The following is a 26,907-nucleotide window of genomic DNA, read 5'->3' as shown; positions in this document are numbered from 1 at the left end:
TTGCACTTATTCAGTTTTCTATGTCATTCTCTCAGGGGAGCTCAGAACGGTTTACATGGATTTATTCAGGTACTAGAGCATTTTTCCCTACTACAAATGCTGGCCCCCTCCTACATCCCAATGGCTCCTTTTGTGCATTTTTCTTTTAAATATGTTTTTCTTTCCAGAAGTGGTTCAAAAAATAGAAGCGCTGAGGACAAGCACATCTAAGAAATGGCCACTTTTGAAACAAAAAAGAGAGATGTTTTTCTGTTTCAAAAATTGTCATGTTCAGTCCTGGATTTTTGAGTGTGTTCTGCAAAACGTCCAAACTCAGATTTGGGCATCATATTGAAATTATCCCTCCGTATGTATTAAATAATGGCATCTAGGTGCCCAAATTCTCTTACAGAATATTAGCTTAACCTGGTATCAGCGCACCAGAGGAAAGGCCCCGCTAGGGCTGGCCACAAACAGCCTGTTTACAGCGCTGCCTCTGCTGAACTGAAACCCGCTACTGCTTCAGGAGAGCGCAGGTAAAATACCAGCTCTACCTGTGGAGAGGGAGGAAGGAGGAGGGGTTGTCAGGCTGGCTGCCACTGCTACTTCGGGGGCTGGAGAGAGGGAGGGGGTTGTCAGGTTGGCTGTGGCTGCTGCTTCAGGGGCTGGAAGGAGAGCGGGTTGTTGGGCCAGCTGCCACTGCTACTTCGGGGGCTTGAGGGAGGGAGGGGGGTTGTTGGGCTGGCTGCTGCTGCTGCTGCTTCAGGAGCTGGAAAGAGGAAGGGAGGGTTGTCGGGTCAGCTGCAGCTGCTGCTCCTGCTTTGGGGGCAGGAAGGAGGAAGGGAGAGAGAGTTGTGGGTCAGGAGAGCAGAGACGATTTGGGAGGTTGTTGGGTCAGGAGCACAAGAGACAATTTTTTTGTTTTTTGCCAGCTTCTTGAGAGAGTCAGTTGGTTGAGTGTCGGATAAGTGGGATTGTACGGTACATCACGAAAACAGCCTCGATTATAAAATAAAAAAATGTTACTAAGTCGAGTGGCTGGAGTCACAGTTTAAAGGACACCTGCTAATTCCGACCCTAGATCTCCCCAAATCACAACGGATAATTCTGCCCAAAAAGACAACCCCTCTGTTTCTACCACAGCCTGGAGCACTAAGGGTTGAAGCGCCTAAATAAAAGGTGGCTGAAAAGGCTGCAGGAATCGCGTTGCATCCATGCGTCCCGAGCTGGAGGCTTTTCAATAGTAAATCTGGACGTCTAGTAACCCCTACTCATGGGAATACAAGTCCTAGATGTTTCCAAAGTGTCCTTAGAATTAGGCACTTTGGAAAGACAGTATTCTCAGTATCAGCACACCATACTGGGTCACCGGGCCAGTACTGATTCAGAGGGAAGAGTGCCCCCTACCACCTTTCTGGGTCAGTACTGGCTCAGAAGGAAGTGCCTGCTACCACCATGCTGGGACTTGCTCAGTACTGGTTTACAGGGAAGAGTCCCCCCCTAAGACCATACAAGGCTACTGGATCAGTGTCTCCTAAAATCATGCTGGGACACTTGGCCAGTAGTGCTTCAGAGAGAGCTGTGCGCCAGTGCTTGCTCAGAGGGAAGTGTGTCCGTCTACTCAGTTGCCAATGCAGCAGCTCTTAAGTTCCAGGGTAGATATCTGATAATGTACTGGTTAATTATCAAGTGCTTTCAAGCTTCTTAGAAGGCCTGAAGATTCAGGAATCCATGGTCCAACGCCCTCGCCATCCAATCCATTCATTCATTCATTTTCGGTAGGAATGATGGGTATTGGCGGGAAAGGAGGTGCTGTTCCATTTGCCCTACTCTGTAGAGGAGCCAGAAGACTCTCACCCATCTAAAATCAAGGTGAACCCCCAAAAGTTGTTGCCGTTCTCACACTTAATTCAGGACAAATGCAGAATCTGTCCCCCCTCCCCCCCAAACATAAAGCAACAATTAGGCAGCCACAAAATAGACGTTATGTAAAAAACCCCACAAATGCAGAGGCAGCAGGAGAGGCACATGAGAGTGAAAGGTACTCACGCAGAATCTACGGGCCAGAAGTTGATCAGAGTGACAGGACTGAAAGACAAAATTGAGGAAGGTGAGGAGAGCGAGGCAGAGAACACAGGAAAAGAGCATTCCAAACGAAAAGGTGGAACCCAACCGAAAGGAGCGTGGAGAGGTGGGAGGAAGCGGGGGCTAAGGGGAAGCAACAACACAACAGCCACTCCTGAGAAAGATGAACTCTCCACGCCCCGCCAAAAGCCACAAGCTGGACTGTTTCTCAGCCCCAGGGTCGTTTTCCCACAGCCACCCATAAACCTTACAATTCCCAAATCTTTGTCATCTTCAGACTTCCAGGTGTAGGGGAAGTTCTGGATCTAGAGAGGCTGACAGTATGTGCTTGAACCCTGGATTCACCAAATAGCTTTCTTTTAGGGTAGCAGTCACTAAGTCTTGTGAAAAACAGTGTCAAGACTGGTTTATTTCAGCGAGGCTTTAAAATATCGCTCAAAACCACTTTCAGAGAGTCAAAGGACCTTCAGATTCTTATTAACTGCTCTAAGAAATTTGCCATCAGTTTGCTCTGGAGTTTGGAAAACTGGTGGCCCACAGGCTTAAAGAGTTTTACCGATGACACACTTTAAACCCAAAATGGACAGTGTCCCACGCTACAAAAATATTGCTGTATGTCATTTATGCAAGACCAGTATGTACACATATGCATAAAGAAATTATGGAATTTTAGACATAATGATGGCCATGGATGTATTAAAAAATACAGGGTGGTCCCCCTCCCCCAATCTACTCTCTCCCGTTCCCTTTGAATCAATTTCTCTCTACAATTCAAGGTCCTCTCATTACATTAAAAGGAACTTATAACCCGCATTCACCAATTGAGGTTCAATGCAGCTTACAACAAAAATGAAGCTAGATTTCTCGCTCCCTCCCTTCCTCCCCTCTAATCCTCCCTGTCTGGTCCTTCCACATTCCTGGGGCACTCTTACCAAGAGCACAATACTAGCAGACCAATGAGGTGGAAATACCTTCATCCCATTGCTACTGCCCTACACACACAAGAAGGGGAGAAGGACGATCGTGCTTACTTTGACCCTGAGCTGTCAGCCTGCCGTGGAACTGTAGTTCTCAGTCTTGCTTTTAGCAAAGGGATGCCCTGTGTTTGTGGGATGGACCAGTGGCCACCTATCACTCCATCTTTCAGTTTGTCTGAATCACAGTTGACTTAAAAAAGGGTTGGGGAATGGGGGAGGGGCTGGGGAAGGCAGATTATGGCAATATACCAAGGTAGAGAATGCCACGGGGACAAATTTTTTCCCGTCCCGTCCCGAGTTCTTTTCCTGTCCCTGCCCCATTCCTGAAAGCTCCATCCTCATCTGCACAAGCTTTGAACACTTTAATATCATAAGTGTTTGAGGTTTGTGCAATTAAGACAGAGCTTACAGGAATGGGGCGGGAACAGGGACAAATTTGTCCCCATGTCATTCTCTACATCAAGGTAAAGGGATATCTGTTAGCCCCTGATATACATATCACTATGACGCTCTAAGTCTTGGGGTGATAAAGTGGCAGTAGCCACCTGTAGGAAGAGGAGGAAGGTGTGAGAAAGAAAATTTTCGGAGGCCAGTTTGGGTCCCACATTGCTAACATGCTTCAGCCTGTGACCAGCCATGTAAGAACCAGCCAATCAGCAATGGTGATACAAACACGTTCTCCTACTGCTCCCCCCCTTTCTGGTGGGAGGGGACTAAAACAATGAAACCCAGTTCTCCCAGTAATGATAACTGGGAAGGAAGGATTCAGCTCTCCATAAGTAGAGCAATTCAGACAGACCCCACACACAAGGGCAAAATGGTTTCATGAGTTGTCCTTTGGAGCGTGGAGGAAAGTGACTTTTCCCTGCTCCAATAAACCAGTTCATTCCCAGTTTAGCTTGAGGCTGAGCCGCATGCCCACACAGCACAAAAACATGATGCCCAGTTCTTGTGAGGAGCTAGTCAATGGTACAAAATGAGCTGGAGATCTACCGATTATAAAGAATTACAGCAGGAGCCATGAAAAGGTTTAACACAGCAGCTCTCAGGTGGGACTAAGTTGCCAGAGGGTTACTCACGTTTCCAGGTTGTCTCCTTCTAACACTGTCTGGACAGGCAAATAACCCATCCGTGGATGCTTTGCAAAATATCTCTTTGTCCTGAATTTGTTTTTCAGGACCTTGGCAAAATCACGAACGTCTTCTCCCGACGTAGTCTGAAAGCAGAAGCAACAACAAAAGATAAAACGTCTTTAGCCCTATTAGGTAAGACAATGGTCCATCAAGCCCAGTAACCCGTTTCCAGATCCCTAGTACCTGGCCATAACCCAAGAAGTAGCAACATTTCAGGATCTGAAAGAGTAGAAAGATTCCGGAACCCCAAAGAATCTTGGTACTCTTTGGGGTTCTAGAATCTTTTGTTACTCTAGGGACCTGGATTGGCCACTGCGAGAACGAGACCTTTGGTCTGACCCAGTTCTTGTTTTCATCTCTTCTAATCAGGGTCTCTTAATCGCACTTTTACACTATAGGTTGAAGACGAGGCCCACACAGCATCCTGGGAAAATTGTTACATCACACACCAGGTGAAATACTTCATGAAAATCACGTTTCAAATGTCAGCGTTGGGGTGTCAACAGTATAGTACGAGGCGCAGAAGAAAGGAAGCGAGCGCATTTCACTCAGCTGATTTCCATTTCTCCAAGAGAGCTGTGTTTTCTTCCTCACTTTTTAAATACTTAAACTGTTGCTGAGAAAACCTAGGTATAGGAGGTACATTGGCTTAGATCATATTTGTTAGAGAACAAGATGGGGACAAATGTTTCCCTGTCCCTGCAGAAACTTAATTTCTCTATCCCGTCCCTGCAAGTTTTCTCGCTGTCTGTCCCTGCCCCATTCCTGTAAGCTCTGCCTTAACCGCACAAGCCTCAAACACTTAGGATTTTAAAGGGTTTGAGGCTTGTGCAGATGAGGTCGGAGCTTAGGCATTATGACATCACAGTCTGATCTCTCGAATGTTGCTACTTAGAATTTTCAAGGGTTTGAGGCTGGTGCAGATGAGGACGGAGCTTAGGCATTGGTGGAATGAGGCATTATGACATCACAATCTCAGCTCTAGAATGTTGCTACTTAGGATTTTAAAGGGTTTGAAGCTTGTGCAGACGAGGATGGAGCTTAGGCATTGGTGGGATGAGGCATTATGACATCACAATCTCAACTCTAGAATGTTGCTACTTAGGATTTGAAAGCATTTGAGGCTTGTGCGGATGAGGACGGAGCTTGCAGGAATGGGGCAGGGACAGGAAAAGAACTCATGGGGATGGAAAGGGAGAATGAATTGCTGCAAGGATGGGGAAAAGTTTGTCCCTGTGTCATTCTCTAACGTACATTCAGAGTGTATGATGGTATTAAGGCATCAAAGGAGGCTTTGGGGGGGGGGGTACCTCAAGGATCTGTTTTTCACCACTTCTGTTTAATATTTATGTACCATCATTGGGAAAAGAATTTGAATAATTGCAGGCTTCATACCGACAATATGCCGATGACGTGTTATTCTTCTTCCCAGTACATAAGTGGGGGATGGATTTGCAACAGTCCATAAATCATTACAAGTCGAAGATAGAAGACTGGATGAGAAAGCATGGTGTATGCTTAAAATGTGGGAAAAACAGAGGTAATGTTTGTTGGAAGGAGTGGGGAAGAGCTGTGGCCTGATTCATTTGGGGGTGACACTACTTGTGAGGAAAGAAATGACTGTTTTGGGGGTTGTTTTGGATTCAGGCCTGACCATGAAGCTGCAAATAGTTATGACTGTTAAGGCATGTTTCAACCAACTTCATATGCTCGATCGCTTGAAATTGCTGATTTTGCCTTTGATTTTCAGACTGTGGTGCAGGGGATGGTTCTGTCCGTAACACTCTCTACCTTGTAATTTTGAAAAGAAGAGGGAGAGCGTTACGGTTGGCTAGTGACGGGAGTTGACAGGATGGCACATAGGACGCCAATTCTGAAGCAATTCCTTTGGTTACCAGTTGTATTTCGGGTGCAACATAAAGTTGCTTCCGTGTCCATCAGACTATTTACCATCGAACACCAGGGTACTTTCGCCAAGTTGTGGCACTGTATAAGCCTAATAGATCTTTACGATCCGAAAATCAAAAGCACAGAGAGATTAATGCAGACACTAGAGCGATGACTTTCTGTATTGATGGGGTTAAAATGTGGAATGCCCTGGTGGGTCGCTTACAACTGTGTGTAAATTGGTTTCAGTTTCAGAAACAGTTAAAAACTAGAGAATGACATGGTGACAAAATTCATCACCGTTCCCGTCCCTGCGGATAACTGCGGGAAACCATCTTCATGTCATTCTTTAAGGAGAGAGGGAAGAATCAGAGTATGAATGGCCACAACCACTGACCCGCAAGCTTTGCTTTGAAGAATGCTGGTGTAGAAGGACTGAGGTTGAAACAGACACTACAGAATGACAGTCTCTGGTATCCAGAGCAGATATTGTGATGTCATAATGCCTCATTCCACCCCAATCACATCAGTGATGTCACAATGGCTTCATTATCCTTGGCTCCCATAAGAATCAGAGTATGAATGGCCACAACCACTGACCCGCAAGCTTTGCTTTGAAGAATGCTGGTGTAGAAGGACTGAGGTTGAAACAGACACTACAGAATGACAGTCTCTGGTATCCAGAGCAGATATTGTGATGTCATAATGCCTCATTCCACCAGTGCCTAAGAGCCAATCACATCAGTGATGTCACAATGGCTTCATTATCCTTGGCTCACATAAGAATCAGAGTATCAATGGCCACAACCACTGACCCTCAAGCTTTGCTTTGAAGAAGGACTGAGGTTGAAACAGACACTAGAAAATGATATGGGATTATTTCCCGCGGTTATCCGCGCGGACGGGAATGGTGATGAATTTTGTCACCATGTCATTCTCTATTAAAAACTCAGCTCTTTGTTACTGCATTTTTGTGATCTATTAGGTGGCATTTGAAGAGAAGAAATCATTTAATTCTGTAGATTTTATGACATGGTTTGTTTTTATCTTATGAATGTTTTAACTAATGTAAACCATTTAGTTTTTTTGTAAATGGTGTAAAATAGTTTTAAATAAATACGTAGAGAGCTTTAATGACAAGTCTCCTGCTTTTTCTTAAGTTGTAATTTTAGAACCAATCGTGGAAACATCAGCGAAGACAAAAGTTCATCCTTACAAAGGTATAATTATCACAGAGCGAACCCAGGCGGAAGAATCAAATGAAAAACCACAAACACATACACTAAACCGTGCCGGTAATTCCCTGCCGCCCACCTAGAAGAGCAGATCGCCGGACTGGAGAACAAGGTGCAGAGGCTTAATCGGAGGGAACGCTGTCCAAGTGTTTGATGAACTTTGCGCTGCAGGCTGACTTACCGGCGTGCAGTACTCCACCATGGGGTAATGCATCTTGTGACCTTTCGCAATGCGCCCGGAGAAGAAGCAGCTCTGACAGATGTCATAGTTAAAGTGCTTTAAGCTTCTGTACCTGTTGGAGGGGAAAAGAAAACACGGGAGATTAGGAGCTCAGATCTCGGCAGATAACCCTCCTGCTTTCATGCCAGGGAAGAAACTTCAAGCGTTGCAGAGTTTATCAAGAGTCTGGGATCTCTTCCATTTCACCTTTTCAACAAGCACAGGAGAGCTGATGAGACGGGTGAAACATAAAGAGCTGGGAATTTGCCTCTCCCTCGCCCGTAACACATGAATATAATTCTATGTGAATTACAAATTATTCAGCTACTCAAGCATTTTTCTCTAACTGTCCCGGCACTCCCACTCCATCTAATGTACCTTGGGCAATGGGGGATTAAGTGACTTGTCCAGGGTCACAAGGAGCAGTCTGGGATTTCAACCCACAACCTCAGGGTGCCAAAGCTATAGCTCTAACCACTGCACCACACACTCCCACATTTGGCCCATCTGAGCATCATTTTTTAAATGATCTTTACTTGGGATGCAGGTGTTACCTAGTAATTTGAACAGCGGGTTTAGAACCTGGGAAACTAGGCTTCAAATTTCACCTCTGATCCCTGTGACCTTGGGCAAGTCACTTAACCCTCCACTGCCTCATGAAGAGGCTTAGGGCCCAACTATTCAGAGGCCTTTACCTGGCTAACGGTGGCCATTATCTGGATAAATGGTTAAGCCAGCGCTGGCTGCGGATAGTCAGTGGCCTCCAGAACTGGGATAGCAAGATCTCTGCTGCACGATCCGACATGGGCCATGTTTCGGCATCGACGCCTGCGTCAGGGGTCGATCAGAGTAGTCTTCTTTCAAAATAACAAGTCACAATCTTATAAAAATCTATACGAAGTTCAATTGCAGCATGCACGAATCGCTGCTAACCACACGTCTCTTGCTATCCCACTTCTGGAGGTTCTTGGTGCTTTTTTCTTTGATTGTATTGTGAACTATAGTTTCTTAGTTTACTATCTGGACAGTGTCAGCTGGAGCGAGGGTAGAAATTGGCCGTAATCTGGTAGACGTGGTTTTGAGACCACCTCAATACAGCTAGGACAGGAAAATTGCTCATCTGTCTTTATCCAGATAGTGTTTTCAATATTACCACTCAACCGGGATATTCAGAAAAATCATTGAGTGATTAAACTTGCAGCCAAGTTAATAACAGACGCCAACTGTGGAGTTTAAACATTGAACTGTCAGATTTTTAAGTCCTCTGGGCCAAGGAAATGGCTGATATACTTGAATATAATGTGGGCAGAGGTAGTAACATAGTAGATGACGGCAGATAAAGACCCGAATGGTCCATCCAGTCTGCCCAACCTGATTCAATCTAAAAAAAATATTTTTCTTCTTAGCTATTTCTGGGCAAGAATCCAAAGCTCTGCCCGGGACTGTTCTTAGGTTTCAACTACTGAAGTCTTCGTCAAAGCCCACTCTAGCCCATTTACACCATCCCAGCCATTGAAGCCCTCCCCAGCCCATCCTCCCCCAAACGGCAATATACAGACACAGACCGTGCAAGTCTGCCCAGTACTGGCCTTAGTTCAATATTTAATCTTATTTTCTGATTCTAGATCTTCTGTGTTCATCCCACGCTTCTTTGAACTCAGTCACAGTTTTACTCTCCACCACCTCTCTCGGGAGCGCATTCCAGGCATCCACCACCCTCTCCGTAAAGTAGAATTTCCTAACATTGCCCCTGAATCTACCACCCCTCAACCTCCAATTATGTCCTCTGGTTTTACCATTTTCCTTTCTCTGGAAAAGATTTTGTTCTACGTTAATACCCTTCAAGTATTTGAACTTCTGAATCATATCTCCCCTGTCTCTCCTTTCCTCTAGGGTATACATATTCAGGGCTTCCAGTCTCTCCTCATACGTCTTCTGGCGCAAGCCTCCTATCATTTTCGTCGCCCTCCTCTGGACCGCCTCAAGTCTTCTTACGTCTTTCGCCAGATACGGTCTCCAAAACTGAACACAATACTCCAAGTGGGGCCTCACCAATGACCTGTACAGGGGCATCAACACCTTCTTCCTTCTACTGACTACGCCTCTCTTTATACAGCCCAGCATCCTTCTGGCAGCAGCCACTGCCTTGTCACACTGTTTTTTCGCCTTTAGATCTTCAGACACTATCACCCCAGTGAAAACCCCGGAGCTAACTTAAAATAAATATTTGACTCGGCAGTTTTTCATCGGCTCAGCCGGGAAAAGTCTACACTGGCATTTCATTGGCTATCGCCCAGAATTTCCCCCCGTTTTATAATCCTCTCCGTACATTTCGCTCAGTGCTTGAAGCATCGGACCTCAGCTGCAGCCAAGCGCCATCATCATCGTTTCTTTCACGTCAGGCTTTTCCATCAAATGAGCTTGAAACATGTTACAACAAATCCAGAAACTTGGATTAAGGAATATTCCTGAAAGAATAGCACAGGAAAAGGATAGCTAGAGCTGGAAGGCTGTGAAAGGCATTAAGGAGCTGATTTGGTAAGTGGCACGGGGGGGGGGGGGAAGGGAAGAGGAGGGGAGGGCGGTCTATCCCGGGCGCGGTCTTTGTAAAGGGCGCAGGCCTCCTTCCTCCTCTCCATCCCCCTGCTGCGCGCCTCTTTAATTTTTCCTGAATTATGAACTTGCCGCACGTGTCAGTGTTGCCTCTCTCTGACGTCAGTTCCGTGCCCCGTGCCTAGAAAGTGACATCAGAGGGTGAGCTGACACAACGCAGGCAGCAAGTTCATGCTGTTACTCTCGCCTGGAAAATTAAAAAGGTACGGGGGTGTGTGAATGGCAGGGGGGGTGTCAGGAACGAGCAGAGGGCTGGGGAGGGATATCACCGCCCTGGCGCCTCTCACTTTCACTACTCCACTGGTTAGTGGCGCCTGCCGCGTGCTAATCATGGCTACATGGTGCTTTCAGAATCCAGCAAGGACAGTAGGGTTTTCCGGGGTCATTGCAGAATCACGGCTAGTGTTGCCGAAAGCCCAGCGCTGCCCTTAAACACACCTACTTTTGGGCTTCGACATCTCTATGCAACATGAGGTACCGGTTCTGGAAGCTGCCTAGCTTTGCCTAATTATTTGTTTTGACGAGATTTTAATTGGTTTTTAAAGAATCCTGTCTGCTAGGACCGATACCAATTGAAATGGACACTACAATAAAACTTCTTGGTGTTATCCTTGATGACAAACTCACCTATCATCAGCAAATTAGCTTGGTCGTTAAAAAATGATTTTGCAAACTAAGAATGATTCGCTCTCTTTCCGCTCTCTTAGAAGCTCGATCACTTAACATTCTTATACATTCATTAGTGATGTCTCATTTAGACTACTGTAACTCTCTCTATCAAGGTATTGCTAATAAAGAGATTAGAAGACTTCAAACGATACAAAACACCGCCAACAAATTATATACAAGGCAAAAAAATTTGATCATGTCACCCCATTACTAAAAGACGCTCACTGGCTTCTTTACTTCTCACTTTCAAAGCACGATCAGAACATTCCCCTACATTTATTGATCGATTGTTACTACCAAATCCCCCTTAAGATCACTTCGCTCGACTCAACAAAATCTCCTCTCAATCCCTTCAATTAACTTCTCGGTCACTGCGCCAACTCTCTAGAACGCCCTAATCATCTGAGACAAGATTTAAAGCAAATCTTAAAACCCCAAACTCTCATCAACAGCATCTAATTCTCCCCCACACTGAGCACCCCGACCTCTCATCAACAGCATCTAATTCTTCCCCTATACTGAGCACCCCAACCTCTCAACAACAGCATCTAATTCTCCCCCACACTGAGCACCCCGACCTCTCATCAACAGCATCTAATTCTTCCCCTATACTGAGCACCCCGACCTCTCATCAACAGCATCTAAATCTCCTCCTATACTGAGCACCCCAACCTCTCAACAACAGCATCTAATTCTCCCCCACACTGAGCACCCCGACCTCTCATCAACAGCATCTAATTTTCCCCCTATACTGAGCACCCCGACCTCTCAACAACAGCATCTAATTCTTCCCCACACTGAGCACCCCGACCTCTCATCAACAGCATCTAATTTTCCCCCTATACTGAGCACCCCGACCTCTCAACAACAGCATCTAATTCTCCCCCACACTGATCACCCCGACTTCTCATCAACAGCATCTAATTCTCTCCCACACTGAGCACCCCGAACCCATCCCCAGACTCTACCTCTCCCCTATACAGACCAGCCTAACTCCTATCCCCAGCCTCCACTCTTCTTGATCTCTTATCACCAGATTTCATCCCGCCTACTCGAGTAACAGCACAGAGCTAAGTGGCTCCTTAGGGCTTCCAGATGTCAGTCATGGCAGATGTTTACGGAACATTTTTAGATAACAATTTTAGTTGAAATTCTTTAAAGTACCCCAGAACATGAACTTAAAAAGTGGCCTAAGCACATAAGTGAATTCGTTTCTAACCTCTGTACAATGTCTGGGTTTAAACTTCCGAGAGGGTCTTTATTATCAGCTGAGGGCAAATGAGAGGCAAGTCGTGCCCGTGTAAACGGCACATTGATATTCAGTTTCTGACAGTATTTCTTTAAAATTTTGGCAGCGTAGGAAACACTTGACTCTATAATAGAGGGTGGCTAGCAGTCTTGCAGAGACGTGATTAACGCACACTGGCTTCCCATTTTGCACAGAATTACCTACAAGATTCTTCTTCTAACGCTCAAAGCACAAACAACTAATTCCCCGCAATTCATAGATCGGCTTCTCTTACCCTATTGTTTCAAAGAGATCGCTTAGATCTAATACTCGGCATCCGTTGACTATTCCCTCTTTACGCCAGATGCGTTCTACAATTTTTTCACTAAGGAACGCAATGCCGACCCATCTAAGGAAAGAAACAATAGTAAACCGCTTTAAATCAAATCTAAAAACCGTTTTATTTCAGGACGCTTTAGATGTGTAACCGTCCAGTTTCAGTACGCTCAGTTCAAACGACCTTTACCTGAATCTTTCCTACAGATGGGATCCCCCATTGCTGTTTACGATCCCATAATTTAATAACATAGAAACATAGAAGATGACGGCAGAAAAGGGCTACAGCCCATCAAGTCTGCCCACTCTGCTTACCCACCCCCTGTCTATGCCCTAATGACCCAATTTCCTTATCTTGACCCTCGTAGGGATCCCACATGGGTATCCCATTTATTCTTAAAGTCTGGCACGCTGTCTGCCACGATCACCTGCACTCGAAGCTTGTTCCAATGATCAACCACTCTCTCTGTGAATAAATACTTTCTGGTGTCACCATGAAATTTTCCGCCCCTGAGTTTGAGCGGGTGCCCTCTTGTGGCCGAGGGTCCCTTGAGAAAGAAAATATCATCTTCCACTTCGACACGTCCCGTGAGGTACTTAAATGTTTCGATCATGTCTCCCCTCTTCCTACGTTCATCAAGAGTGTAGAGCTGCAATTTGTTCAGTCTCTCTTCGTACGAGAGACCCTTGAGCCCCGAGATCATCCTGGTGGCCGTCCGTTGAACCGATTCAATTCTCCGCACATCTTTACTGTAATGTGGCCTCCAGAATTGCACACAGTACTCCAGATGAGGTCTCACCATGGCCCTGTACAACGGCATTATGACTTCAGGCTTTCGGCTGACGAAACTTCTATTGATACAACCCAATATCTGCCTTGCCTTAGATGAAGCCTTCTCCACTTGATTGGCAGTTTTCATGTCTGCACTGATGATTATTCCTAAATCTCGTTCTGCTGAAGTCCTAGTTAAAGTTTCTCCGTTCAAGAAGTACGTCCTGCATGGATTTCCGCTTCCGAGGTGCATGACCTTACATTTCTTAGCATTGAAGCCTAGCTGCCAGGTTGAGGACCAACTTTCCAATGTAAGCAGGTCCTGCGCCATATAATTCTGTAAACTGCATTCACTTACTATATTACATAGTTTGGCGTCATCGGCGAATAGTGTTATTTTACCTTGAAGCCCTTGAGTCAGATCCCCTATGAATATGTTGAAAAGGAGTGGACCCAGGACCGAGCCCTGCGGCACTCCACTGGTCACCTCTGATGTTTTAGAGAGGGTACCATTAACCACCACCCTCTGAAGTCTGCCACTCAGCCAATCATTGACCCATGCAGTTAATGATTGGCTGAGTGGCAGACTTCAGAGGGTGGTGGTTAATGGTACCCTCTCTAAAACATCGGAGGTGACCAGTGTTTTAGAGAGGGTTTTAGAGTTCTCTCCTCACGCCCTCTTGCCTCACTATGTCTGTTCAGTTATATTTTATGGACGCCGCTTAGAAATTCAATAAGCGGATAAACAAATTTTAAATAAAACTTGGAAACGGAGCTAGACTGGAATATCCCGTTGTCAGATCACATGTAACACTCTGCTGAGGCATGGAGAACCTTCCCTAAGTTCCTCATTTGGCAGTCTGGATTCTACTGTGAGTTTCTGGACACTGACATTTGGTGAGAAAAAGGATAAAAGTAAAGCTGAATTCATCTCAGGTTCTTTTCCTCAACTCGCATCCACCGCCATTGACCACCACAGTCCGGCCACTATTTCTGCTAAGAAAACCATACAATGGAAGCTCTGCTCTTTTATTCATATGCGGATATTTAGGTGTCAGGTCAAAAGCGCGCCGGGACAAAGGCGCGCCCAGACAATTGAGCGCAGCATGGGGGTGCGCGCCGCAGAAAATTACTGTTTTTAGGGCTCCGATGGGGGGGTGTGGGGGGGGAACCCCCCCACTTTACTTAATATAGATCGCGCCGCGTTATGGGGGCGTTGTGGGGGGTTTGGGGGGTTGTAACTCCCCACATTTTACTGAAAACTTCACATTTTCCCTGTTTTTAGGGAAAAAGTTAAGTTTACAGTAAAATGTGGCGGCTTACAACCCCCCAAACCCCTCATAACGCCGGTGCGAGCTCTATTAAGTAAACTGGGGGGGCTCCCCAACAAAACCCCCCGTCGGATCCCCTAAAAACTGTAATTTTCTTTGGCGCGCGCCTCCGTCTTGCGTTCAGTTGTTGGCGCGTGCCTTTGTCTTTCGCAGGGTTGTCTATGAACCGATATTTATATTCCACAGATTGGAGAGTCTCTTTCTCTCTCTCTTCTCTGCGGAACGATGTTATACATCGACGGACACACATTGGATTAACGAGCAGGAATCTCCAGGTTGGACAGGGGCAGGGGTGTCCGAAAGGGATCCTCTCTCTGTTTCAAAAAACGACACACAAGCAGTAACAACGACAACCCCGAGAAAGAGGAAAATTTGGAATAATATCAACATGAAAAGCGGGGAGCTCCAGGAAAGGTCGCTATTTAGTTGAAATCTGTTTTTTATCAAGAAACAAACCATACAGCAACAAATTCAAGTAGCAGACAAGAATTCAAGTAAAGAAGACAAGGCTCCCCCCCCCCCAAGAGGACTGGACTCTGATGTCCTCTTAGGTTACAAAGAGCCCCTAACCCCCAGACCCCCCCAAAATAGACCCCCCTCCCCAGAACACCACACCCCCCTAACCCCCCAAATCAGACAGGCGGAATGGAATACAACTGCAGTATGTTCAAGATACGACTACAAACCCGGGGAGACAAACTGTCTAAATAGAGAGACCAGATATGAACTAAGTCTCTGCTCCGTCGATGAGAGGAAGAAGCCAGGTTGGCCTCCCAGCCGAGAAGTTCATGCAATTTATTCCTCCAGTACCAAAAGGAGGGAGGAGTATCAGCCAACCAGAAATTCAGAATACACTTCTTCCCCAGAATATAACATTTGCTCAAAAACAAGAAAAATGAGCGAACAACATGTGATATACAGAAACAGGAACAGAAACCTGTAAGAGACCCTGAAGAAAGGAAGCCAAGGCCCCCCAAAAGCTTTTAATACTCTCACAACCCCAAAGGCCATGAAAGTAAGAGTTCACCTCCGTGGGACAGGTGAGGCAATATAGGATATCGACACAGCCCATATGGTAGGCCCGACAATGGGAGGAAAGGTCGCTATTTTAAATGAATGATTAAGCTTTCTGGGTTCTCCAGAATGTCAACTGTAAACTTGAGATTGACTTAATACTGGTCAGGAGCAATAGGAAAATATTTTAGAGAAATCTCCTAGCACAAGCGTTTTCAGGATCAGGACCTGATTCTGAAAAACGTATGTCCCGATGGTAGCTGACGGTAGGCAGCCAATCGAGACGCACGTAAAAAAAACAAACCCTCTCCGGAGCGCGTCTATGTGGACACGTAGCGACGCTTAAACACGCCCAAGGTGGTGCTTGGGCGTGGCTTCACCCGGATGTGGCCTTGGGTGGGCTTAAGCATCGCTACGTGAGACAGATGCCTTAAACGTAGGCCAGCATTTTGGGCGTTTGACTGGGACTGTAGAGGCGATTCTCATTTGGATACCAACGTGCGATTGACACATGATCGGCGGCCACTCCTTAGGCGGCTGCCAAGGTCGGCGTCCAAAAGAGAAGCAGGCCCTTAGTATCCTTATGCCCAGGGGGATGAAGAGGGAGGGGGGTGGTGATGTCTATACCTGAAGCCAATGATGGGACACTCCTTGCAGATGTTACATTTCGCCTGGTGCTTGGCAGTTTCGGCTGCAGCTACCCTGTGAAGCACCGGCAGCCACACCATGGACTGGGGTTCCAGCCTCATCCAGTCCAGAAAGAGCGCGGCTTCAATCTCGGGCTTATTGTTGGCCTGGGAAGAGGAGGACAGGAAGTGAGCAGTAAGCAATGAAGAGAAGCAGCTTTCAGTGAAGCCAAATCCAGGTCGATGTTATTCACAGTCCATCGGCTTTTATCTGGCACACTTAAACATACAGTAACGACTTTCTCTCTCTCTCAAGAAAGGAATACTAGGGAGAGAGAAAGAGTCTGTATCTAATATGCAAACTGTTTTGGATATATCAAACACATGACCTTCCTCTTAAAGCCTCACACTCAGCTATGAGACACAAGTCCAGTAGTCTCTAGTGGCCTTGGAAAATATGGTTTCTTGTTAGTTGCAGTACAGCTTAATCAATGGCATAGTAAGGGAGGACGGACCGCCCTGGGTGCCGGCACCTCTTCCCCCCTCCCCCCCGAATCTCTTTAAATCTTTGCCAGCACGTGAAACTACTCAGGCCTGCTGCTCGCGCCATCCTGGATCCCTCTGAAATCACTTCCGGGTCGCAGGGCCAGGAAGGTGCTCGGTCTGGGCCTGATTCTGCAAACATGTGACCCGATGTTAGGTGGCGGCAGGCGTCCCACTGCCATCTCACAGCCAATTGGGACGCACATTTTTTTAAATATACAGAAAAAGGGGAAGGACGCCTATGTTGTAGGTGTGTGTCACCCCTCTCCTTAAGTCACAGTTCAAGATCTTATTGCTGACCTACAAGTGGGTAAATTCTGCTGCCACTCAATATCCCTCCTCTCTTACACCTCCCAGAGAACTCCGTTCCTCAGATAAGCCGCTCTTAGCTGTCCCCTTTTCCTCCACTCCCAATTCCCAACTTCATTCCTTTCATCTAGCTGCCCCCTATGCCGGGAATAAATTACCCGAGTTTGTACGTCAAGTCCCTTCCATTCCCTTGTTTAAAAGCAGACTGAAACCCCACCTTTTTGATATAGCCTTCAATCCTTAACCCTACTCCTCTGCCCTCCAACCCAGCCAGCAGATTAACCGTTCTCCTTAACTGTATCCATGAGATCTTGTTTCTCTGTCTTGCCTGTTGTTGATTGTAAGCTCTTTCAAGCAGGGACTGTTTTCTTATTCTTTGTCACTCTGTGTAGCACTGCGTGCGTCTGGTAGCACCATAGAAATAATTAATAATAATAACAATAATAGCTCTTATACTTCTTAGTAGCTGCTTCCCCGACTCCTTCTTCCCATGTAACTGGAGCTCCTTATGTTAAGGTGGCTCTGACACTGTAAGAGAGCATCCAGCAGGGGGAGTGGTAGCGTCCTATAGACTAGAGAGTTGCGCGGGGACAGAAATCCCACCCATTTCCACCCGTCCCCGCCGGGATCCTCTCCATCGCCATCCGTCCCCGTCAGGATCCTCTCCGTCCCCACCCATTCCCACAATGAATTACCTCCATCCCCGCCCGTTCCCATAAAAAGCAGCAATTACTTTTGACAGGATCATCAATTCCACAGTTTCTTTTGTGTTTGTGCTGCTGTTTTCCTTGTGGAATCTCTTTGGTGGAACCCTTTTTTTGTTTTCTGTTCAGGTAATTAACTAATAAACCCCCTCTTTTACTAATGCTGACGTGTCCATTATATTATATGAACAAACCCTGCTTCCAAAGCCTTCCATCCCCATGGGAGTCCCGTTGGCTAGAGGGGGGTCCCCGTGGGATTCTCGTGGGCCAGAGGGGGGGGTCCCCATGGGAGTCCCCTTGGGATCCACGGGATTCCCGCAATCCCCGTTCCCATGCAGACCTCTACTATAGACCAGTGGTCCCCAATCCTGTCCTGGAGGACCACCAGTCAGTCTGGTTTTCAGGCTAGCCCTAATGACTATGCATGGGGCAGATCTGCATGCCTGTCACCTTCATTATATGTAAATCTCTCTCATGCATAGTCATTAGGGCTATCGGGAAAACCCGACTGGCTGGTGGTCCTCCAGGACTGCTCTAGACTCCCTCACAGTAGGGTATCAGTGCCTCTCCCTGGACTCCACATCCACCTCATGAAAATTTTGATTTTTTTTGGACCCCGGTTCGCTTGCAAAAGTTAGACAGTTAGATGCTGGCATTGTCATAGTAATATAGGAACTTTGGATCATCTGATATTCTATTGTCCATTGATACTTAATTTTTGGAAGTCGATATGCGGCCAAATTAATGTAGTACTTGGGTCATCGATATCACTGACTTACAAAGCCATAATTTGTGGAACAGACTCCCACTCCAGGTGATAAAGGCCAGCAGCGTGACGGATTTTAAGAGAAAATGGGATACTCACGTGGGATCTTTAAGGGAGTAAATTCAGGGGGGCGGATACTTGGAATGGGCAGACTTGGGGGGCTATAGCCCTTTTCTGCCGCTTTTTTCTATGTTTCTATGATGGCAGATAAAGGCCAAATGGCCACAGCATCCACTATCTCCTCCTCTCCCTATTGGCTAAGGCTCTTAACATTTGCATCTCCTCTTCCTATTGGCTAAAGCTCTTTCCATCTGCATTGTGAGGTCATAGGGCTTTATGGTTATAGAAACAGACTCCCACTCCAGGTGATAAAGGCCAGCAGCGTGACGGATTTTAAGAGAAAATGGGATACTCACGTGGGATCTTTAAGGGAGTAAATTCAGGGGAGGGGATACTTGGAATGGGCAGACTTGGTGGGCTACAGCCCTTTTCTGCTGCTTTTTTCTATGTTTCTATGATGGCAGATAAAGGCCAAATGGCCACAGCATCCACTATCTCCTCCTCTCCCTATTGGCTAAGGCTCTTAACATTTGCATCTCCTCTTCCTATTGGCTAAAGCTCTTTCCATCTGCATTGTGAGGTCATAGGGCTTTATGGTTATAGAAACAGACTCCCACTCCAGGTGATAAAGGCCAGCAGCGTGACGGATTTTAAGAGAAAATGGGATACTCACGTGGGATCTTTAAGGGAGTAAATTCAGGGGAGGGGATACTTGGAATGGGCAGACTTGGTGGGCTACAGCCCTTTTCTGCTGCTTTTTTCTATGTTTCTATGATGGCAGATAAAGGCCAAATGGCCACAGCATCCACTATCTCCTCCTCTCCCTATTGGCTAAGGCTCTTAACATTTGCATCTCCTCTTCCTATTGGCTAAAGCTCTTTCCATCTGCATTGTGAGGTCATAGGGCTTTATGGTTATAGAAACAGACTCCCACTCCAGGTGATAAAGGCCAGCAGCGTGACGGATTTTAAGAGAAAATGGGATACTCACGTGGGATCTTTAAGGGAGTAAATTCAGGGGAGGGGATACTTGGAATGGGCAGACTTGGTGGGCTACAGCCCTTTTCTGCTGCTTTTTTCTATGTTTCTATGATGGCAGATAAAGGCCAAATGGCCACAGCATCCACTATCTCCTCCTCTCCCTATTGGATAAGGCTCTTAACATTTGCATCTCCTCTTCCTATTGGCTAAAGCTCTTTCCATCTGCATTGTGAGGTCATAGGGCTTTATGGTTATAGAAACAGACTCCCACTCCAGGTGATAAAGGCCAGCAGCGTGACGGATTTTAAGAGAAAATGGGATACTCACGTGGGATCTTTAAGGGAGTAAATTCAGGGGAGGGGATACTTGGAATGGGCAGACTTGGTGGGCTACAGCCCTTTTCTGCCGCTTTTTTCTATGTTTCTATGATGGCAGATAAAGGCCAAATGGCCACAGCATCCACTATCTCCTCCTCTCCCTATTGGCTAAGGCTCTTAACATTTGCATCTCCTCTTCCTATTGGCTAAAGCTCTTTACATCTGCATTGTGAGGTCATAGGGCTTTATGGTTATAGAAACAGACTCCCACTCCAGGTGATAAAGGCCAGCAGCGTGACGGATTTTAAGAGAAAATGGGATACTCGCGTGGGATCTTTAAGGGAGTAAATTCAGGGGAGGGGATACTTGGAATGGGCAGACTTGGGGGGCTATAGCCCTTTTCTGCTGCTTTTTTCTATGTTTCTATGTTTCTATGATGGCAGATAAAGGCCAAATGGCCACAGCATCCACTATCTCCTCCTCTCCCTATTGGATAAGGCTCTTAACATTTGCATCTCCTCTTCCTATTGGCTAAAGCTCTTTCCATCTGCATTGTGAGGTCATAGGGCTTTATGGTTATAGAAACAGACTCCCACTCCAGGTGATAAAGGCCAGCAGCGTGACGGATTTTAAGAGAAAATGGGATACTCACGTGGGATCTTTAAGGGAGTAAATTCAGGGGAGGGGATACTTGGAATGGGCAGACTTGGGGGGCTATAGCCCTTTTCTGCTGCTTTTTTCTATGTTTCTATGTTTCTATGATGGCAGATAAAGGCCAAATGGCCACAGCATCCACTATCTCCTCCTCTCCCTATTGGCTAAGGCTCTTAACATTTGCATCTCCTCTTCCTATTGGCTAAAGCTCTTTACATCTGCATTGTGAGGTCATAGGGCTTTATGGTTATAGAAACAGACTCCCACTCCAGGTGATAAAGGCCAGCAGCGTGACGGATTTTAAGAGAAAATGGGATACTCACGTGGGATCTTTAAGGGAGTAAATTCAGGGGAGGGGATACTTGGAATGGGCAGACTTGGGGGGCTATAGCCCTTTTCTGCTGCTTTTTTCTATGTTTCTATGTTTCTATGATGGCAGATAAAGGCCAAATGGCCACAGCATCCACTATCTCCTCCTCTCCCTATTGGATAAGGCTCTTAACATTTGCATCTCCTCTTCCTATTGGCTAAAGCTCTTTCCATCTGCATTGTGAGGTCATAGGGCTTTATGGTTATAGAAACAGACTCCCACTCCAGGTGATAAAGGCCAGCAGCGTGACGGATTTTAAGAGAAAATGGGATACTCACGTGGGATCTTTAAGGGAGTAAATTCAGGGGAGGGGATACTTGGAATGGGCAGACTTGGGGGGCTATAGCCCTTTTCTGCTGCTTTTTTCTATGTTTCTATGTTTCTATGATGGCAGATAAAGGCCAAATGGCCACAGCATCCACTATCTCCTCCTCTCCCTATTGGCTAAGGCTCTTAACATTTGCATCTCCTCTTCCTATTGGCTAAAGCTCTTTACATCTGCATTGTGAGGTCATAGGGCTTTATGGTTATAGAAACAGACTCCCACTCCAGGTGATAAAGGCCAGCAGCATGACGGATTTTAAGAGAAAATGGGATACTCACGTGGGATCTTTAAGGGAGTAAATTCAGGGGAGGGGATACTTGGAATGGGCAGACTTGGGGGGCTATAGCCCTTTTCTGCTGCTTTTTTCTATGTTTCTATGATGGCAGATAAAGGCCAAATGGCCACAGCATCCACTATCTCCTCCTCTCCCTATTGGCTAAGGCTCTTAACATTTGCATCTCCTCTTCCTATTGGCTAAAGCTCTTTACATCTGCATTGTGAGGTCATAGGGCTTTATGGTTATAGAAACAGACTCCCACTCCAGGTGATAAAGGCCAGCAGCGTGACGGATTTTAAGAGAAAATGGGATACTCACGTGGGATCTTTAAGGGAGTAAATTCAGGGGAGGGGATACTTGGAATGGGCAGACTTGGGGGGCTATAGCCCTTTTCTGCTGCTTTTTTCTATGTTTCTATTACATGTTAAACCTTCTTTGGATCGCTATAAAAGCTGGTTTTTCTTAATAATGACGGCAATAGCCATCCAGATGATAACACACAACTGGAAGAGTTATGATCAACTTAATTATACTTTCTGGTGGGCAAACTTATGTTCTAGCTACAAATATGAAAGAATGAATGCTGAAATTTGAGGATATAGCGGTGCATTTGAAAGGGGGTGGAGCCCGTTGACATCATTTATTGAGTCACAATAGCCGTCATGTACCTTTTCTTTTTATCTGTCCTCCTTACACATCCAGGGTGGGAAAACATTATAATTATTATTCATTCTATCTATTTTATTGACATTATACACGTGGGGTTTTATTTTCATTAGTTAAGGGGAGGAGGGGCGTGAAAATGTTTGTTGTTGAAATATTTGTATATTTAAAGTGCTTTTGTTTGATTCGTTTATGTTTAAATTCACTGTATTGCACTGTTAATAATTGAAAACTAATAAAGATTTACAAAAAAAGAGAAAATGTTCTCATGGCGCGTTCCCAAACAGAAGCAGAACTGGATCGCTTTCCCACGCAGTCTAGAAACCATCTCTAAGTAATTAACGCGCTCTATCTAAGAGGGACAGAGAGCGGGCAGTGCAGACAAAATCTAAATGAGCCTGTGACCGTTTGCTGGTCAGTATAAATTTAGATTAAAAAAAGAAAATGTCACCTGCAAAACTGGCCATGGCTTACTCAAAACAGAGAATCGATGTTAATTGGTGACTGTCCCAATCTGCTCATTTATCAAGTCTGACGCCAGGGGAAGCAGCGTTCTAGGCCGCTGGCTGCACCAGAATGAATTAGATTACACGAGGTCACTGGGTCACATGGAAATAGCTGTGCAGCAGGATTGCACAGCCCACTTTCCCTGCTGCTCTCTCGGTCTCCCAAAGAACCCGGCAGCAGTGGCTCGGTACTTTCCGGAAGACACAGCAAACAATAATGGCTTCTGAAATGAGGCCACAGCCCGAGACAGAGTAACACAATCTCACAACAGCCACTGAGGTGCAAAGTACAAGAATACTATTCACAGGCTGCTTCACGTTAATCCACGTGCTCATTCATTCTGCTTTAACCTTCTTGAGGTTGATTGTAAATCTTAAGTTTCAAGTTTCTTATCTTTTTAATATACCGACCATCAACAGGTTAACAATAAAATTATAAGAAAGAGAAAAAAGTCATAAATATTTAAAAATGATGAGTGGACATCAAAAACATAACTGGACAGACATGAAAGTGAGGGGAAAAGGGAAAGGAGGGGAAAAGTTACATGTTTTGAGAAGAGAAGAAGAAAGTGGAAGTGGGGTAAAACATATTGGGTGGGGTTGCTTTTTTTAAAGCGGTTGGTTAAATAAATGAGGAATAGAAGAGTGAATAAAAGAGAAGAGAAGGAGAGGGAAATAGAAGAAAAAAAAAAAAAGAGGGTAGCTCTAAGCACAGGCGAAAGCGTCACGGAATAAGAAAGTCTTCAAGTTAATCTTGAATTTATCTAGATGTTGTTCGTCTCGGAGTTGTTGTGGCAGGGCATTCTACAACGTTGGGGCGACTACTATTTATTTTCCGGGTGTAATAGAAATCTTTTACGGAAGGGATTCGTAGGAGTTTTTGATCTGTTGACCTCAGAGTACGTGAGGAACATTGAGGAATGAGAAGCTTATCAAGATATAGAGGCTGGTGTGAGAGTTTTATTTTAAAGGTAAGCAAGATGATTTTATAGTGATACGATGTGTGATAGGGAGCCAATGTGCCTCTTTCAGAAGCCTATTTTGCCTATTTTGTAAATGAGTTTTATTGCTGTATTTTGTATTAATTGTAGGCGTCGAATTTCTTTTTGTGGGAGGCCGTTATAAAGAGAGTTGCAATAGTCTAAGTGAGAAGTGACTAGAGAGTGAACCAGAATTGTGATTGCATCTGTCCCTAGAATCGACGTTAATGAACGAATAAGACGAAGTTTGAAGAAACAGATTTTTACAACCGAACTGATTTGATCATGGAATGTGAGATCCTTATCGATAATGACTCCTAATAATTTTATTTTTGTTTCCATTTGTATAGGAGTGGATTTGATAGAAATTTACTCTGGAGGTTTTAACCATTTCGTTGACAAACCAGTCTTTTGTGTTAGAGAAATGAAAGCGGATCAAGACCATCCAGTCAGCCCCTTAAGGCAATCTAATCTCTCTTTCACTCCCTTCTCGAATTTAGACACAGTTTCGTCTTCTTTGCTTTAAAACTATAACCGGTTCAGCTCCAATCGATCTCTCCTACCATTTTGATCTTGGACATGAGGTGGTTATCTGTCTTCCTTTCCATCTATTTATAAGAGCTTCTTAGACAAACACTCTCATTTCAAGCTGGCAAGTGGAACGAATGCCGAAGTGAGTTGATCTGAAATGTATTTTCTTACCAAACTTTTAGAAAATCAATGAAAACTTCTCTTTTTGATAAATTGGCCTGATTCTATTGCCATGCTGATATATTTCTAAATGCTTTTTGTAATATCTCTGTTTGTATGCAGTCTCTTTCTTTGTAAACCGCTTTGCGGTACTTCCGTATATAAAATTAACGTTATTATTGTGATTATTATTTAGAGAGACTGCCTTTCTTGTATATTTTTTTACCATGCTGAGCACATCTCAGAGAACCCTCAAAACAACCCCGTGGAGAGCTGGCCTGCTGCCACCCACTAAAGGGATCCGATTAAGTCACACAGGGCGGGGTGATATGATAACAGCACACGAAGACAATGCCAAGGCACGAATCACCTCCCACCCTAAGCCTAGCAGTACACATAGCGTCAGTGCTGTTTAGGTCCAATGAACGTCTCCAGATCGCGTAGACCAGGGCTGCCCAAGTCCGGTCCTCGAGATCTACTGGCAGGCCAGGTTTTCAGGATATCCATAATGAATATGCATGAGAGAGATTTGCATACCAAGAAGGCAGTGCAGGCAAATCTCTTTCATGCATATTCTTTTTGGACATCCAAAAAACCTGACCTGCCAGTAGATCTCGAGGACCGGACTTGGGCAGCCCTGGCGTAGACATTCTACGCAGCTTTGTCACCCATGATGGGGGTCAAAACCAACACATTTTTTAAAAGGCAACAAGGGCCAATCTTCTGAGAGAGGCCCTAGGCAAGAAGAAACAAAGACGGTGACACAAAAGACAAGGCTGGCCCGAGGGAATCTGATCCCCTAGGTGAACCTTTAACTGTGCGCTCCTACCGCTCAGGAGTGGTTCAAGACCCTTCCCACTTCCCTTGTGGTTAATCATCTCCCCTTCTCCTCCCCAGGTGGCATCTCCTTCCCTTTTCTACCTCCCCCTCGTGTGGCCAGCATCTCTTCCTCCATTCTGTATCCCTCCTCTCAGTGGTCAGTTATCTCCCTCAAGTCCAGCATCTCATTTCTTCCCTCTTCCTTTGCCGTCATCATCGCTACCCTGGAGGCGGAATGGGGCGGGGTCATGCATCCGGGATTTCCCAGAGAAAAATATGGTAACCCTAACTGACACTGCATGCTAATTACAAATGGGACATGCTGGACAATGGCTGGGGGGGGCTATCCCCCCACTGTCTCATTAGCACAAGGAAGATAGATGTGCAATGCTTACAAACTGGAAGCAGCTCCTGACGCTGGGCTCGATGTTGCTGCCCCCGAACGAGGCCACTTCTCCGAGCTGCCGTGGGATCTGGATGGAGTCGTGAAGCAGAAGGCCCACCCTTCGCTGGTCACAAAATCCTGTCACACTTGCCACCTGTTTGAAGAGATCTGTGGGGAAACGAGAGAAAACAGTTACTCTGTGGCGTAGAAAGCCGCAAGCGTGGAGGAAGGTTCACCCAGTGACAGTTTCATAAGCCATCTATGCAGGTGAAAAGGCTCCCTTTACCCAGCTAAAGTCCCTCCCCAATGCATGTACTACCAGCCAGATTAGGAGGTGTCGTTTTCCAGGGGGGGGGGGTACATTCATTGCATTTGCAAATCTATGCGCAGCACTGTCTACGGGAAAAGTATTGGCAGAAAATCCAGCTGTGTCCGCAGACCGGTTTCAAAAGGAAAGTCTGGGTCTGGTTTAATTCCAGAAACTGGCGCAGTGTCCAAGTGTCAAAGCAGCTGTGGTAAAACCCCAGAATCACATAATCAGGGCAAAAGTTTCTCCCAAACACTCTAACTTTGAACAGAGCTGAATATCAAAATTTATTGTATGTTATAAAAATAAGCAGGACAAAACGGAAACAGCACCCCCAACTGGCAGGACTGTAGGTGGAGGACTCCTGCTCAACTTAGAGCAGTGCATCGCAAACTGAGTGCCGCGAGACGCCAGGGAGGAGGAGAGGCACATCCTGTAGGCAGTCAGCTGTCGCCAGAGCCTCTTCACCTGTCCTTGCCCCCTCTTTTTCAGGACCCCCCCCCCCCCCACTGGTGGCTCAGGGCCCCATCTGGAGGGTTCTGCGCATGCGCGGACGTCAACACATTTCCGGGTGCCATCGAGCCACGGCTCGTAAAGTTTGCGAGACACTGGCTTAGAGGGAACAATGGTGCCAATGTCCCTTTAGAAAACAGGTCCCTGAACACTCCTGGATTCTGAGACCGCCATACCTTTCGGCCTTTTTGCATGGAAGATCCTGTATCTCGTAACTTTGTCACCCCCCAATACACCGTGCAAAAGTCTGCCCTAGGCATGGGCAATGCGAATCTTGGGGCATATACCCAGGGGGAATTCTATACAGCATTACAAAATATCTTTCAGCTGTTCTCAGCACAATGCCAAATAGGCTGGTTTACTCAGCTAGATTGGATTTTACCTGCATAAAAGGCTTTGAAACCTGCCCTCCCTCTACCCCCACACTTGATAATACAATAAATTGGTTAAATGACAATAAAATCATGAAAATGGAAAAAACATTCTTACCTTATGCCACCCACAGGGCTCTCTATTAAGTGCAGTGTAGCACAGAGAAGCCCCCATCCCACTGGTTTTGCTCTGAGCCTCCCCCTCTGAAGAACACAGCACAGAGAAGCCCCCATCCCATTAGTTTTGCTCTGAGCCTCCTCCC

The 26,907-nt window shown here is 45.9% G+C and overlaps 1 protein-coding gene across 13 annotated transcripts in view; it reads right to left on the bottom strand.

Annotated features, from left to right (window-relative positions):
- The window catches only part of DMD (dystrophin), a 2,510,493-nt gene that overhangs the window by 60,428 nt on the left and 2,423,158 nt on the right, over positions 1 to 26,907 (bottom strand). For 11 of the 13 annotated variants that reach the window (XM_033949686.1, XM_033949693.1, XM_033949684.1 and 8 more), the window contains 5 exons: positions 25,464 to 25,621; positions 16,107 to 16,273; positions 7,478 to 7,589; positions 4,121 to 4,257; positions 2,029 to 2,067 (listed from right to left, as the gene is read on the bottom strand). In XM_033949686.1, coding sequence (XP_033805577.1) covers positions 2,029 to 2,067; positions 4,121 to 4,257; positions 7,478 to 7,589; positions 16,107 to 16,273; positions 25,464 to 25,621 — 613 coding nt within the window. The remainder of the gene's footprint in view (positions 1 to 2,028; positions 2,068 to 4,120; positions 4,258 to 7,477; positions 7,590 to 16,106; positions 16,274 to 25,463; positions 25,622 to 26,907) is intronic. The other 2 variants (XM_033949692.1, XM_033949685.1) reach the window with 1 other exon arrangement.

Source organism: Geotrypetes seraphini, chromosome 6, assembly GCF_902459505.1.
Source record: "Geotrypetes seraphini chromosome 6, aGeoSer1.1, whole genome shotgun sequence".
Lineage (NCBI taxonomy): Eukaryota > Metazoa > Chordata > Amphibia > Gymnophiona > Dermophiidae > Geotrypetes > Geotrypetes seraphini.
Note: the sequence above shows the minus strand (reverse complement) of the source record. Positions and strands in the feature narration are given on the sequence as shown.